Source organism: Quercus suber, unplaced genomic scaffold, assembly GCF_002906115.3.
Source record: "Quercus suber isolate HL8 unplaced genomic scaffold, Cork oak 2.0 scaffold_95, whole genome shotgun sequence".
Classification (NCBI taxonomy): Eukaryota; Viridiplantae; Streptophyta; class Magnoliopsida; order Fagales; family Fagaceae; genus Quercus; species Quercus suber.
The window spans coordinates 1,593,084-1,610,409 of record NW_027069560.1 but is presented as its reverse complement, the minus strand read 5'-3'; the positions used below and the strand labels follow the sequence as shown (position 1 = coordinate 1,610,409).

The following is a 17,326-nucleotide window of genomic DNA, read 5'->3' as shown; positions in this document are numbered from 1 at the left end:
GAATTGTTTTTAGTTATACATATAAAATACTCATAAATATAAAATCATTCAAACTCTTTCTCTAATTTTATATATGGAGTTAGCTAGATATATAATTATGTTTTTTTATGATTTATTTATATTGGACTCCTTATTTTCACACTAAATTTACTCATTCGGAACAAAAATTAGAAAAACTTAGATTAAGATTAGATGGGACACATGTTTCAAAATTAAACTCTAATTGAAATTTTTTTACACTAAATTAACTCAATTGGCACGAAAATTTAAAAATTTAAATTAGATGAAACACATGGCGTAAAATTAGACTTTAATTGAATTTTAATTTAAAATCTAATTAGATTTTTTCTCAACTTTGTCTATTAATATATATATATATATTACTCTTTTGTTGAGTTTCAATAGTTTAGAGAAAAAATAATAGCAAAAATTTAAACAATTTAATTTGTATGGAAAGCTAACAAAAGCAAAATTCAATTTTGATTATAATTGAATTTTCTCTAAACTTTAGTTTTAAAAAGCGTGTGCGCACACACATACACATATATTACCTAATTAGTAATAGATCGTACCTAGTCATGGTATATTACATAAATAACTTATAAATTTGAATTGTTTTTAGTTATACATATAAAATACTCATAAATATAAAATCATTCAAACTCTTTCTCTAATTTTATATATAGAGTTAGCTAGATATATAATTATGTTTTTTTATGATTTATTTATATTGGACTCCTTATTTTCACACTAAATTAACTCATTCGGAACAAAAATTAGAAAAACTTAGATTAAGATTAGATGGGACACATGTTTCAAAATTAAACTCTAATTGAAATTTTTTTACACTAAATTAACTCAATTGGCACGAAAATTTAAAAATTTAAATTAGATGAAACACATGGCGTAAAATTAGACTTTAATTGAATTTTAATTTAAAATCTAATTAGATTTTTTCTCAACTTTGTCTATTAATATATATATATATATTACTCTTTTGTTGAGTCACATTAGCGGCCCATTAGCCACCTTTTCCAATTCCCTCTCTCCTATTTTTAACTCTTTTTCTTTCTTATTAATTTCCTAACTTAAATATTGTTACACTTTCTTTAATTTTTCCCCTCCCTTTTACCTTTCTTCTCCTCACTATTATCTATCTTAATATCACTTAATTTTCCTCTGTCTCTTTATCTTCCTTTATTTTTGGTGTTTCTTATTCTTATCATATTACTATATCTACAATTCTCTCTCCCATTTTATGCATAGTTTTTGCACACAATTTTTTTTAAAATTTCTCTCTCTATATTTTTTTATTTCATTTTTCCTGTAGATTTTTATTTTTATTTTTATTGCATCTTCACTTTAGGTTGATCAATTTTTGTATTATTTGGAACTTTACTTTGGGTTGATATAATTAAGTTTTGTATTTTTAAGTTGTTAACTTTTTTCTTCTCTTTGATTTCATAGTTGTTGTCCTGTTATATTATAAACATAGTATATAAGAATATAATGTTAATTTAGTACATACCATGACTTGAATAATTTAGTGTTTATTACTATATATATATTTTTATTTATAATTTTTACTCTTTTTATTTTCATCTTATTTTCTATAAATTTCTTATTTTTCTCTCACATTCTCTCATGACAAAGTGATGTGGGATGTGAAAGCGTCAATAAGCAGAATACATTCACCTCTAGAAAATAAGAAACAAAACATGTTTGCTTCTGAAAATAACCTTGAATCCACGAGGGTTCCCTGAATCCACGAGGAGAAAGGATCTGGAATCCACCAGAACATAGAAAGACAAAAGTTTGAATTTTATTGATTGAATAATTCTTAAAAAACGTGTACAAATTTAGGGACCTATTAAAGGGCTCCTTGAAAGCGTCAATAAGCAGAATACATTCACCTCTAGAAAATAAGAAACAAAACATGTTTGCTTCTGAAAATAACCTTGAATCCACGAGGGTTCCCTGAATCCACGAGGAGAAAGGATCTGGAATCCACCAGAATATAGAAAGACAAAAGTTTGAATTTTATTGATTGAATAATTCTTAAAAAACGTGTACAAATTTAGGGACCTATTAAAGGGCTCCGTAAAACTTGACAAACAAGAAAATTTATTTTAAAATAACTTCTAATTGATACCTAACCATAACGTGAACCAAATTTGACCTAAAAAGCGTTAAAAGCACCTAAAAACAAGGAAATAGTAACTCTAAACCTAAAATAACGAAAATTACAAATTAAATACTAAGATTAATAAATCAAAATAATTAAATTGTAGATTCTGTCCTATATCAAACCCCTCCACTTGAAACAAACTCGTCATCGAGTTCATCTTTGAAATCTAAAATCTTCCATATTCTTCAAGAAAAGTATTTTCTTCAATATGTAATTCTTCTCTTAGTGGTGGAATATATGGCTCTTTAAAATAATTTAAGTGTGAACTTCTTAGCCAATAATAATCTTGTATTGTATACGACAAGATTTCTTCACAATCCAAAGGATAAAATTTGATAACAAACATCTTTTTCATCCTTGGTCATGAACAAATTTTGTCTTTACCTTATCAGATTCTATCAGATTGTACTCGTTCCCACCAACATAAGGCATACTCACTAAGTTTATACAAAGCAAGTCCAACTTTTCGCTCATAATAAATATTCTCAAAGTCAAATAAATCATCTAGATCAAGTAACCAACCAAGAAAACTTCTTTATAAAAATAACCATTAAAACTTGTAATTCTTTTATAAGGTCCATATGAAATTTGCATAGGCTGTTTGTGAGTTATGTCTACACGATAGTTATCCCTATTGTTTCCGTGCTCCAATGATGACATTTTAGCAAAGATATTTGTAAGCGCTAGCTGTATGTCATGTAATACTTGCTAAGTTTTCTATCATTGGAATTGCTACTGTCTCATACGTCATCCACCAGACCAAGATAAGTTAAGGCTTTGATACCAATTGATGTAAGATGCAAAAGCGTCAAGAAGCAGAACACGTCTACCTCTAGAAAACAAGAAACAAAACATGTTTTCTTTTGAAAATAACCTTGAATCCACGAGAGGGATCTGGAATCCACCAGAAAATAGAAAGACAAAATTCTAAATTTTATTAATTGAATAATTGTTAAAAACGTGTACATACTTAGGGGCCTATTACAGGGCTCCGTAAAACTTGACAGAAAAGAAAATATATTCTAAAATAACTCCTAATTGATACCTAACCATAACAAGAACCAAATTTGACCTAAAAAGCATTAAAAACACCTAAAATAATAGAATGATATATTGGTAGAGATAGAAAGATGAAAATAATTTTAGAAATTGTTTAACTTTTAGGGAGAACAAATTTTTTCCAACAAATTTTAGAAAATAAATTATAAATTATATTAAAATTACAAAATAATTATAAATTCCCACGTCTAGGACTAGTTAATATTTAAAAGCTAAAGACACAGAATCATTGTTTCATAATATATTACAATGCAATAATCTACTAATAAAGACAAAAATACAAAATATCAGTGTTTCTTACTATATTACTATAATATAAATGTATTTTTGTACAATGATACATAGAATGATGTGGGTGTATTTTGGGGCTATTTGGGCAAATTTAGAACCTTATGCTATTTTACAATAACTTATGCAAATGCTCTTACAATGAAATCAATGTAAAATTGTAGGGTAGTGCCAAGATTTTTGGAAGAGGGACCCAAATATAAAATTGTAGAGAAAATACCTATAATTATTATTTTTTTTAAATTTAAGGTCAGGTGGGGCTCAAGCCCTTTTGGATCCCCACCTAGCTCCATGCCTCATTTCAGTCCCCTTCAATTCATTCGATCTACTTTGAATCTACTCTAGAACAAAATTGGGTGTCATGTTATAAATGAATTTTTACCTTGTAACAATATATCTCTTTTGTATTCATTCATAACATTTTTGGATTTCTAATCTTTTGGATAGTGGAAAAATGTTATTTTATTAGTGCATATATATTATCAAATTATTAATGCAAAATTCCTGCACAAGTTAGCGATAATAGTAAAACTTAAAAATATTACGTGCCATTTTAAGTTTGACAAAACAAAATGCTACACATAATGAAATAGTTCAAACTTGACAGCCTCTAAATATAGCACACTCAATGTTACTGGCCGACCATGTAGAATATTGATTGATCGAATGAAAATTTTTTGTCCCATTTTCAATGTTTCACTTTAAATTCCACTGACTGCATAATCTCATATGTCTCATTTTTTTTTAAAAATTTAAACTTTTCTTAATTTATAAGGATAGAAGATCCCATAAAAAATTATAAAAAAAGAAAAAAAAAAAAGCATATGAAAAGTTGTGATTGATAGAGTATGAACTGAATCACTAAAATAGGAGATAGGATTTTCATACATACATAGAATATCAACTTATCATGATCTCAAAATCACACGCCTCATCAGGAAAGTCAAATATTAGGCTTTTGACTACCTACCAATATTAGTAAATCTTCACGGAAGAGAGGGAAAGAGTTATGGGGGCCTTTAATTTTTCTAAATTAATTGTCTGTCTTCTTCAAACTCTTTGTGATAGGCTCTCATTTGATGAGTAAAAATAGGGAAATTAACAAACAGAATGATCTACCAGAAAATGGATTAATTAAGAAAAGATCTGGTCAATATCATGGCATCAGAATTTGTTGTTTTCAGGGAGAGAGAGAGAGAGAGATTTTTCAGCCTCTCAGGTGGCTTTGTAACTAAACAGATAAAGGGTTGTCAAGTTTCATGAGCAAATTTTTTTGTTTTTTTTTGACATTTTAAGATTATGCTTGAATAGTTTGTGAAAGGTAGTTAAGATTGTCCAGAGTAGAGTTTTTTTAACAGATAGAGAACCTTTTTTTTTTTTTTTTTTTTTGTTTTGTGTTGAAGAAAGAAAATGTGGCTTCCAAAATTACATGGAGCAAAGAAGACAGAAGGAAATGGGATGGTTGCACTTGCCATAGACAAGGACAAAGGGAGCCAACAAGCTCTCAGATGGGCTGCTGACCATCTTCTCTCCAAGGGCCAAACTGTCGTTCTAATCCATGTTGTTCATAGAGCATCCTCATCTCCATGTCTCTCTCTCTCTCTCTCTCTCTCTCTCTCATATACACATTAACATGTTAAGTTTATGAGCAAAACTTAAATGCAGTTTCCTAAGTGTTATACTTTATATTTTCCAATTAAATTCAACCATGTGATTGCATTGACCAATGAATCACATGGTTGAATTTAATTGTCTTGGGAGCTTAAAGTGTTTGTGTTGTATTTGGTCAATATAGCCATATGGTTGAATTTGAATTTAATTGGAAAATTTAAGTATAAAGCAAAAGGAATTGTATCATGCTTTAACTGATAAAATCGGTTTGGAATAACCGGTTATAGATGAATACAGAAACCGAGGATGAATAGTTGCCATAGAATGGCATTTCATAGGGGTTTCGGATTCCTCAATTATTTTGTAATAATTCAGATCACAATGATACTAACAAAGAAAATAACTACAGTGCAATAATAATTATAGACAAATATTTGTAAAAAAAATAATTGCTAGTTGATATCTATTTAAAATATTTTGGATGCAAAAGGAAATTCTGCATACACCATGATACATCTCTATATGTAACATTTAAATCCTTGTGTTCTTATTTGGATAAAACCTTGTTGCTCTACAACATTTATATTTGTAACAGTAATAGCAGAAACTAAGATAATAGGTTCAAAAGGTTTAATACATCTGAAAAAAGCTTTTGGTGTTACACTAGCAAGATTGCATGCCTGTTCTTACCATTGCAGCTAATTTCTCTTCAATACAAGGTTACAAGCTATAATGACTTGTGTGTACAGATGGGGGATACCGTGCTGTCGTTTGTGATAGCAACGAAGCAGTTGCCTCGCCACACAGAAAACAACTTGAGAAGCAAACTAGGGATCTATTCCTTACCTTCCACTGCTACTGTACTCGTAAAGATGTAGGTTTTGGCATTGCTCATTATTTTCTCTTTATGCCATGAGAAAATGCCATTCTGTTTTATTTCTATTCATGATACCAGCTTCTTTATTTTTTTTTTTCTAACCCTTTTCGTTTTATTATTGACATGCACAAAATTTTGTATCAGATAAACTGCCTCGATGTCTTACTCGAAGACACAGATATAGGAAAGGCATTAACAGAATATGTTTCCTATGCTGCAATAGAGAACTTGGTTCTTGGTGCGTCACATCATGGATTTATGAGGTAATCTCCTTCTAATCTTTTAACATAATCAAGCTCCCAGAAGGGGAAAGAAAAAAGAAAGAAACTGACAATAAGAGGTCAATAGATAATATCTTCAAATATTAGATGGGCTTGTAAAACTTCCTTGGATTATTATGCCACTGTGATATGCACAAAATTCCTTGTTTCTCCAAGGTGTTGCACTTCCGTAATTGAGTAAACAAGGAAATAGGAATTAAAAATCACAATAATTAACCAATTGATGTTATGACTCATGAATAAGTGAAGTTATAGTTATATTATTGATCTCTAGGGAGCAGAACAATTGGAAGTCAGAAAACTACCAAAAAAGAAGACATCATTAATAGTTCAACTGTTCAAACTGAAGCACTAGTAATATAGCCTTTTTATTTTTATTTTTTTATTTTTTAAGTAGTAGATAGATAACAAAGTCATCAACAAAATTTACCTGATGGTAACTCCTAACTGATAAAACTAATCTCAAGTCCCAAGATCAGAGATAGAGCTATGATTAGCAATGATTTCCAAAATCTGATTGTGGGAATGCAGGGTTCCTAAATTGCAAGAGAAAATTGGTCAAGCTGCTAGAGAAATAAAAAACAACGTACCTTATGTTCATTCTTAATTCAAACTATTACAATGTAAATAAATTGCATTATTGATTGATTGAAAGAAAAAAAAATATAATCCTTCTCTTATTCAATTATTAAGTAGATTAGTTTAATAAAAAGTTAACTAATATCTACTCAGTTTGAGATTGTCAAACGATTAAGTTAATTGCAGCTATATGATCCAAACAAATTAATCAGTAGCACCATTTTTTCTTTTGCCAAAAATATTTCTGGATTTGTAGGAAGTTCACTATCAAACAACAACAAAAGGGCAAGTACATATTCAGAAAGAATATCCACTCTACTCAAACTTAAAAAAGTAACCCATCCTTCAATTGAACAATGTAGTTTTATTTGTTATGTATGAATCACATACAGTGAAAAATACTTTCACCATGCTTTCTTTGTAGTTTTAACTGATGTAGCAGACTCATCACTCTAATCAGCTATCCTAATTAATTGTGTGACCTACATTTTAGAGCGAATATATGAAGCTGAATTTCAGAAAATAAATCCATAATTGGATGAGGCTATAGATGCATTGACTATTGTTAGTATACTTAGTTTCAATTGTTTTTCTTATGCAGATTCAAGTCATCAAGCGTTCCAAGCACTGTATCAAAAGGTGCACCAGATTTCTGCTCTATATATGTGATCTCAAAAGGGAAGGTCTCTTCAGTTCGAAATGCTTCTCGTCAAGCCCCCTATACTTCCCCACTACTTGAACATATTCAGAATATAAACAGCAAACCTCCTGCCTCACCCTCCAAACGTACCATGAACTTAAGAGGTTTACTTCTCTCAATTATATAGATTTCTCAACTTGTCTTCATTTAAGTACTGATACAAACATCTATCATTTATGTGTAGCAGACAGGACGTCATTTAAGCCTCATAACTCAAGCGATGAGCCAGTCAGGTTAGTCATAATAAATCTCCCCAATTGAGAATGATATCCTGCAGTAAACTTGTTAACACCTTAGGGTCTGTTTGGATAGCACTTATTGTTGCTAAAAGTTGCTAAAAACTGATTGTTGCTGAAAACACTGTAGCAAAATAATTTTTAAATATATAAATAGTACTGTGGGACCTATTTTAAATATTTTTAATGTATGAACAGTGCATGAATAGTGCGTAAATAGTGCACGCACAGTACATGCACAATAAATTTTGTCCCTTAAAGTCAAAAAAGCAGGCCAAAAAAAGAAAAAGAAAAAAAAGGAAGAAAACGCAAGCCTAAAACGCGCCGCAACTAACCATTGTATCCAAACTCATACTTAGTGTTATGGATAAAGATATTTGTCTACTATCTGTTGACAAAGTAAAAATGGATTTCATGGTTTCAAGGGGTAAATTTGGCTCGACAAAGAAATGAAATCTTAATATTTAAATCAATCAAAGAATTCTGTTGACTTGAAAAGAAGAAGGCTGAAGTTCATGGGATTTTTCTAAAGCTCTATAGAATTTAGAATTGTTTACAGTTATTCAGGTTGAATTTGAGCTACCTCACGTTATTTTTCATGTGGAANGACACGTATCAGAGCAAAATTGTTTATTACCTTTTAGATATTGTGTGTTTATATATATATATATATATATATATATATATATATATATCTATGGGCTCTCGCACGCCACCCTAGCCTAAAGACACAATTTTTTTTTTTTTAAATTCTATAAATTTTATAATTGTGGAGTTGGTCAACTGTGAGTAGTACACAATAGACATAGCTGAGTTGATCAACAGAAATTATAAAATTTGTAGTGAAAAAGTTATGTATGTTGGGAATTCAACCAAAATTCCAACCTGTGAGAAACAAAAAATAGAGAAAACACACGCCAAAGAAAAAAAAAAGCAATCACACCTACGAGATAGTATTTACGTGGTTCGGCAATTTGCCTACATTTACGGAGTTGCAGGGATATTACTATTATCAGGGAAGAATACAGAGTACAACTTGCGGCTACAATATTTTCTCTCTATATATCAAAACACGGCAACAACACCACACTAAAAAACCCTAATTACAAAAGGCGATTCCACAATGGGCTAAACGGGCCAAAAAAATTTTCCCGGGGGCAACCCCAAGCCGGAGCGCTCATGGACTAAGCCTCAGTAAATCTCCCATTAAAATCCACGTAACATTATTCAGGTCGGGTCGGGTCATCCAACCGGATCAAACAAAATTAGGCTCCACAAAGCCCAACAAATCTCCCACTTGGAGACTGGTTCAATAACCAACATCAAATCGCTATCCTTCAAGAAACAATCCCTCATCCCTGCAACTTATCCTCCTGTCCTCAAGCTAGAAGACCAATTGAAGCTGCACACAGTTTCAACTTCTCAATAGTAACACCCTTAGTCAACATGTCTGTCGAGTTCTTAGATCTACAAATCTTCTCAAGTATTACCAATTTATCTTCAACAAGGTAACGGATAAAGTGGTATTTTGTTTGTATATGCTTCTACTTTGAATGAAAAGCCGAATTTTTGGCAAGAAAGATTGCACTCTGACTGTCACTGTGTAGAATGCCCATCTCCTGTTTCTTACCCAATTCATCTAAGAAACCATGTAGTCGAATCATCTCGTTTCCAACTTCAGTTGCTGCAACATACTCAGCTTCTGTAGTAGACAAAGTAGCAATCTTTTGTAGATTTGAAGCCCATGATATAGCTGTATCACCCAGAGTAAATACAAACCCAGTAGTACTCTTTCTACTATCAATATCGCCAACAAAATTAGCATCTACATGACCCTGTAGTTTCAAATTTGCACCTGTGAAGCAAAAACATGTATCTGATGAACCCTTCAGATATCTCAGAATCCACTTGACTGCCTCCCAATACTGCTTTCCAGGCCTACTCATGAATCTGCTCACAACTCCCACTGCATGTGCAATGTCTGACCTTGTACACACCATAGCATACATCAAGCTGCCAATAGCTGAGGCATAGGGCACCTTGCTCATATGGTCCCTTTCTTCTTCTGTCTTCGGTGACTGTTCTTTGCTTAATTTGAAATGACTACCCAAGGGTGTGCTCACTAGTTTAGCTTCATTCATGTTGAACCTGCTGAGAACTTTCTTCACATACTCTGACTGTAAAAGTTTCAATGTACCATTAGCCTTTTCTCTAATGATTCTCATACCAAGGATTTGCTTTGCAGCTCCCAAATCCTTCATTGCAAACTGTTTTGACAATTGCTTTTTCAGATTATTAATCTCCTCAATGCTAGACCCTGCAATGAGCATATCATTCACATACAATAGTAAAATGATATAAGAATTGTCAAAGAATTTGACATAGCAACAATGATCAGTTTCACATCTCTTGAATCCAATTCTATGCATAAAACTGTCAAATTTCTTATACCATTGTCTTGGAGCTTGTTTATGCGATACAAGCTATTTCTCAGTTTGCAGACTAGATTTTCTAGTCCCTGAACAATGACCCTTCCTGATTGAATTAAATGAAGGTCTTCCTCCAAGTCACCATGAAGGAATGCCGTCTTCACATCTAACTGCTCAAGATGTAAATTTTCTGTAGCCACCATTCCCAACACCAGTCTAATTGTTGACATCTTCACAACTAGAGAAAATATCTCTACGTAGTCAATGCCCTCTTTCTGTTGAAACCCTTTAACAACTAATCTAGTCTTGTAACGTTTGCTACCATCATACTCATTCTTTATTCTGTAATCCCACTTATTGTGCAAAGCCTTCTTTTCTACTGGTAATTCAGTCAGTTCCCATGTCTAATTCCCCAACAAGGAATCCATTTCATCTTTCATGGCTAACTTCCACTTGCTTGAATTCTCATCTTGCAAGGCTTCTTTATAACACTCTAGCTCACCACCATCAGTCAATAGGAGATAATTTAAAGCGGGTGAATAACGTTGTGGAGGTCTAATGTTCCTGGAAGATCTGCGAACTTCAGCTACAGGTGTACTCTGATCTACTTGTGAATTTACATTTTCCTTATCTTCTTCACCCCTTTTCTGAACAGTACTTTCAGTCAATCCATCTAAGTTGACAAACTCAGATTTCTTTTGATCTATCTCTGTAACACCTGACACTACAGTTGACCTGTCCTTGTACATAATCTGTTTATTAAATATCACATTTCTATTTCTGATGATTTTTCTGTTTTGTTCATCCCAAAACCTATAGCTAAATTTCTCATCGCCATAGCCAATAAAAAAACATATTTTAGACTTTGCATCAAGTTTACTACGAGCATCAGAATCAATATGAACATAAGAAACACAACTAAAAACTTTTAAATGTGAAAACTTTACCTCTTTACCACTCCAAACCTCCTCAGGAAGTCTGAACTCCATGGGAACTGATGGCCCTCGGTTTATCAGGTAAGCTGCAGTGCTAATAGCATCAGCCCAAAAAGTTTTTGGTAATCTAGCATGCAACCTCATACTCCTAGCACGCTCATTGAAAGTTCTGTTCATGTGCTCAGTCACACCATTCTGCTGTGGTGTCCCAGGAATGGTCTTTTCCATCCTGATTCCCTGTACAGCACAATACTCACTGAACCCTCCATCTATGTACTCTCCTCCATTATCAGACCTCAAACATTTTAGTTTTAAACATGTTTCTGTCTCAACCATGGCCTTCCACTTCTTAAAAGTTTCAAATACATTAGATTTATTATTCAGAAAATAAACTCATACCTTTCTGCTTGAGTCATCAATGAAAGTGATGTAGTACCTTGAGCCTCCAAAGGATGCAACCGGAGAAGGCCCCCACAAATTAGTGTGTACTAACTCCAATTTTTCAGCCTTTGGTGTCCTGCTAGTTTTCAAGAAGCTCACCATTTTCTGCTTTCCTAAGATGCAGCTTTCACACATGTCAAAATCAATGGACTTCAATTCTGGTAGTTTTCCTTTTGACAGCAGCATCTTCATCCCTTTCTCACTCATGTGACCAAGTCTGCGGTGCCATAGGCTTGTATCAGTACTTGCATCAGCAACTGCAATTGTGTCTCTTGGACTTGAGGTCATATATAGAGTACCAGTCTTCTTTCCATGAGCCAATACTTTAGCTCCCTTTGTAACCTTCCAAGTACCTCCAACAAATAGTATTGCATGCCCTTCATCACCAAGTTGTCCAACAGAAATCAAATTCCTCCTTAGGTCAAGAATATGTCGAGCCTTCTCTAGTAACCAAACAGACCCATTAGACAACAATATCCGGACATCTCCCATACCCACAACATCCAAGGCTGAACCATCAACCAAATGCACCTTACCAAAATTACTAGCAACATAATTCTGTATTATTTCTCGGTGTGGAGTGGTATGAAACGAAACTCCTAAGTCCAAAACTCAATCATCAAGTGGACTGTCTACTGCAAGAAGTAATGCATCATGTACCTCTTCTGTTACAATATTAGCAGAATCATCTTCATTCTTCTTCTTAGGACTTTTGCATTGGTTCCTAAAGTGACCTATTTTCCTACAATTCCAGCATTGTACTTGTTGGCTTGATCTAGATTTACTTCTATTCCGATTAGTATTTCTGGATTTTGATCTGCCCCGATTTGAATTTTTGTTATTACCTCTGCCTTTTGTCTCAAGGTTCAGGGCAGAACCAGATCTTGAGGTTTCACCTGCATCTCTTCTGCGAATTTCTTTAGCCAAAATCAAATCTCGAATATCATTGTACTTGAGCTTTTCCTTTCCTGTAGAATTACTTACTGCCCTCCTCATTGCCTTCTAACTGTTTGGCAAAGAAGGCAAGACGATCAGAGCACAAATCTCATCATCAAAATCAATTTCTACAGACGACAATTGATTTGTGATAGTGTTAAATTCATTCAGATGTTGTGCTACTGATGCATTTTCTGCCATCTTCAAATTGAACAATTTCTTTATTAGATGTACCTTGTTATTTGTTGACGACTTTTCATACATACCAAACAAAGTTGTTATCAAATCTACTGTGGTCTTCTCCTTTACAACATTGTGTGCAACAGACCTAGACAGAGTTAACCTGATAACTCCCAGTACCTGTCTGTCAAGAAGAGTCCATTCATCAGCTTTCATTGCCTCAGGTTTTGTCCCCAAAAGAGGTAGGTGCAATTTCCTCCCATAAAGATAATCTTCAATCTGCATCCTCCATTACGCAAAGTCTGTGCCATTAAATTTTTATATTCCAGACGTCTTTCCTGCTTCCTCTGCCATTGCTCCCACTCAAACCTAACCCTAGGCTCTGATACCAGTTGTTGGGAATTCAACCAAAATTCCAACCTATGAGAAACAAAAAATAGAGAAAACACAAGCCAAAAAAAAAAAAAAAAATCATACGCACGAGACAGTATTTATGTGGTTTGGCAATTTGCCTACGTCCACAGAGTTTTAGGGATATCACTATTATTAGGGAAGAATACAGAGTACAACTTGCGGCTACAATATTTTCTCTCTATATATCAAAACACGGCAACAATACCACACTAAAAACCCCTAATTACAAAAGGCAGTTCCATAATGGGCTAAACAGGCCAAAAAAAATTTATTAGGGGCAACCCCAAGCTGGAGAGCTCATGGACTAAGCCTCAGTAAATCTCCCATTAAAATCCATGCAACATTATTCGGGTCGGGTTAGGTCATCAAATCGGATCAAACAAAACTAGGCTCCACAAAGCCCAACAATGTATATATGCAGGATAAAGCTAGAATAAAATTGTTTTTAGTTCTCACCGTGGCTACAATAGAATCTCTTGCAACCAAAGCAATGATATCTGCACAAGAAACTATGCCAGGACAGTCAGCTTCAACTAGGCTCTTCACTCTGTCAATGAAGTCAAAACCTCTGACTGTCAGATTTGGATTAGCATCCTTTTCGGCTTGGTTATTTGAGGTTGAGTTCAGAAGCAAAGATGCATCACACCCTTGAATAAGAGGCAAAAACGCGGACTTCTCTGTTAGTAACTACAACCAAAAGTGGCAATATCTTTTCATTCATATATAGTAAAACACTCATGAAGAATAAGCTAAGAAAAGCAGTGTGGATGTTAACGTATATAGTGTTGTGGGCTTTAGGCCCAATTAGGTTATTTGTATAGCACACATATTTACTTGTACTGCACACATATGCCTTTTATATAAAGGCATTTATGTACATTCTTTTTTCATGAAATACAATATAATTACATTCAGTATTTCTAACATGGTATCAGAGCCACTGCTCTAATCCTTTGGTGTACCTCTCTTAAGGAGTCTTGTCTTCTTGGCTGTCATCTGTAGCCGTTGTTATGAGAAGCACCACTGCCTCCACCGCGACTTTAGTACATCAAAGACCACTACCTTGCCACCACCACCACTTCTGCTACTCCGATCAGACCACTGATTATACCATTGGAAAGTATTCTCTCCGATCTGAATTTCTGTGAAATATCGTCTTCATCGGACCTTCCATGCGCCACCAATATTCTTCACGTGCTGTCACGCACCGTCCACGCACTTTCGCATGCCTCACACGCCAGAGTCGGTCCGCTGACGTCATCATCTTCACCACGTTAGCCCTAGTGACATCATAAATGCTTACGTCAGCACTCAGAAGCGATCACGTCATCACCACTGACCGTTGACCGCGTTGACTTTGACCGGGCCGTTGACTTTGACCGTTGACTTTTCTACGAGTTGACTTTTTTCATTCTAGGTCCTCCTTACCCAGTTTTTTCGTGTAGATTTCATTTTTGCTGTCCATTTTTGCATATTTTGCATCTAAATGAAGAATAAGGGCAGGGCTTCTTCTTATTGCAACAATCATCGCTTCTAATCCATTAAATGTTTTTGCAAATTTCGCAAACATTTTGGCCACAATATTGAGACTTGCTATCATCGCAACAAATCAGCTGTTTCAATTTCTACTACTACTATTGCTAACACTGAGAGTGTCCAACCAATGGCTCCTGTCTTTGCACAGTCTAAGTCTTCGGGATCCACTTTTTCCATTTCCAGAGATGAACTTATAAATATCATCGTCAATGTCATTCGTATAGTTGGTAATACATTTTATTCATCTTCTCTCTCAGCTTTATCTGGTATGTCTCCTATCTCTTGGCTCATGGATTCTGCTTGTTGCAATCACATGACACCTCACTCGTCCTTATTTTCTGACCTTACACCTATACCACACCCTCTTAATATTCACACAGCAAATGGTTCCACAATGTCTGGTCATAATATAGGTTCAGTTTCAACTTCCAACCTCTCGGTTCCTAAAGTTTTTAATGTTCCTGACCTTTCTTATAATTTATTTTCTGTGGGACAATTAGCTGAGTTGGGTTATCACATTACCTTTGATTATTTTGGGTGCATTGTGTAGGATCCTAGGACGGGAGAGGAGCTTGGGACCGGTTCCAGAGTTAGGCGTATGTTTCTCGTGGACAACCTTCGTCTTCCACTTGTTGCTCCTGTTTCTATTGCTGCAGCTGCTGCAGTTTCTTCCACTTCTTCCCTTGCACTTTGGCATGCTTGACTTAGTCACGCATCTTTCTCTTGAGTACAACAATTGGCTTCTAGAGTTTTGTTAGGTTCAATGTCTACAGAAAATTTTGATTGTGTTTCATGTCAGTTTGGAAAACAACCAGCTTTACCTTTCAGTACTAGTGAATCCATATCCACTGAAATCTTTGACCTTATTCATTCTGATGTTTGGGGGCCTTCCTCTGTCTCTAGTATTGGAGGGTCTAGATATTTTGTTGTCTTTGTTGATGATTACTCTTGCTATAGCTGGATTTTTAATATGAAACATCGTTCTGAATTGTTGGAAGTATATTCTAATTTTGCAAAAATGGTTGAAACTCAGTTTTCCAGACGCATCAAAATTTTTCGATCTGATAATGCTCTTGAATATACTCAATATGCTTTCCAAGCTATTTTGCATTCCTATGGCACTGTTCATCAACTAACTTGTCTAGGTACCTCTCAACAAAATGGTAGAGCCGAACGAAAACTTTGTCATATTCTTAACACTGTTCGTGCTCTCCTTCTCTCTGCTAAAGTTCCTGCTCCTTTTTGGGGTGAAGCTGCTCTTCATCCTGTTCATACTATTAATCACATTCTGAGTCCTGTTATCCAAAATCAAACTCCATATAAGCGCCTTTTTGGGTCACCTCCAGACTATCACCACCTTCGCTCCTTCGGTTATGCTTGTTTCGTTCTTCTTCAGCCACATGAGCATAACAAACTTGAGCCTCGGTCAAGGCTTTGTTGTTTTCTTGGCTATGGCAAAACTCAAAAGGGGTATAGGTGTTATGATCTTGTCTCTCATCGTCTTCGTATCTCCCGTAATGTTGTTTTTTGGGAACATCGCCTCTTTGTCGAGCTCTCTCATTTTAGTGCTTCCTTGTCTTCCTTCTCTATCTTAGATCTTTTTTCAAATGAGGCACATATTCCTTCTGTAGCTGCTCCTGATCCTCCTGTAGCTGCTCCTGATCCTCCTGTAGTTGCTCATGATTTTGTTGATGTAGACTTCTCTGTCCAACCACTAGATATCACTGATCCCTTTCCTAGTTCACCCTTTAATGAATAGGTGGAGGATGAACAGGTTGAAAACGAGCTACCCAACCCCAATCCTGAGCTTGGGTCTCTTGCTCCTGCTCCGCCTGAAGATCTTGCACAAGACATTCCACCTCGTCACTCAACTAGGGTAAGATCTATTCCTGCACATTTACTTGACTATCATTGTTACACTGCTCTTGTTACATTACACGAGCCTTACACCTATCTTGAGGCTTCCACTGACCCTTTATGGCAGATTGCAATGAAAGAGGAACTTGATGCATTATCTAAAAACCATACTTGGGATTTGGTGACACTTCCTCTTGGGAAATCTGTGGTTGGTTGTAAGTGGATCTACAAGATTAAGACTTGCTTTGATGGGTCCACTGAGCGCTACAAAGCTCGTCTTGTTGCAAAAGGTTTTACACAAGAGTATGAGATTGATTATAAAGAGACCTTTACTCCGGTTGCTCGTATCTCATTTGTTCATGCCCTTTTAGTTGTTGCTGTTGCCAGTAAATGGGACCTTTTTCAGATGGATGTCAAAAATGCATTCCTTAATGGGGATTTAAGTGAAGAAGTGTATAGGCAACCTCCTCTTGATCTCTCTGTTGACTCAAACAAGGTTTGTCACCTTCGATGTGTACTTTATGGCCTTAAACAAGCTCCACGAGCTTGGTTTGCCAATTTCAGCTCTACCATCTCTCACTTGGGTTACATGGCTAGTCACTATGATTTTACCTTATTTCTTCGTCGCACTGACAAAGACACTATTTTACTTCTCTTATATGTGAATGATATGATCATAACTGGTGATGACCTCAATGGCATTCAACAACTCAAGACTTTTCTCAGTCAGCAGTTTGAGATGAAAGATCTTGGACATCTCAGCTACTTCTTGGGTCTTG

General features: G+C 34.8%; 1 protein-coding gene across 1 annotated transcript; it reads left to right on the top strand.

Annotated features, from left to right (window-relative positions):
• The first annotated feature begins 4,616 nt into the window (after positions 1-4,616).
• LOC112006065 (U-box domain-containing protein 51-like) lies at positions 4,617-7,854 on the top strand. Its single transcript, XM_065774647.1, has 5 exons — positions 4,617-5,123; positions 5,896-6,020; positions 6,168-6,286; positions 7,485-7,687; positions 7,771-7,854. The coding sequence occupies exons 1-5, from the start codon at positions 4,946-4,948 to the stop codon at positions 7,842-7,844; spliced, it is 699 nt and encodes a 232-aa protein (XP_065630719.1). The 5' UTR covers positions 4,617-4,945; the 3' UTR covers positions 7,845-7,854.
• The last annotated feature ends 9,472 nt before the right edge of the window (positions 7,855-17,326 follow it).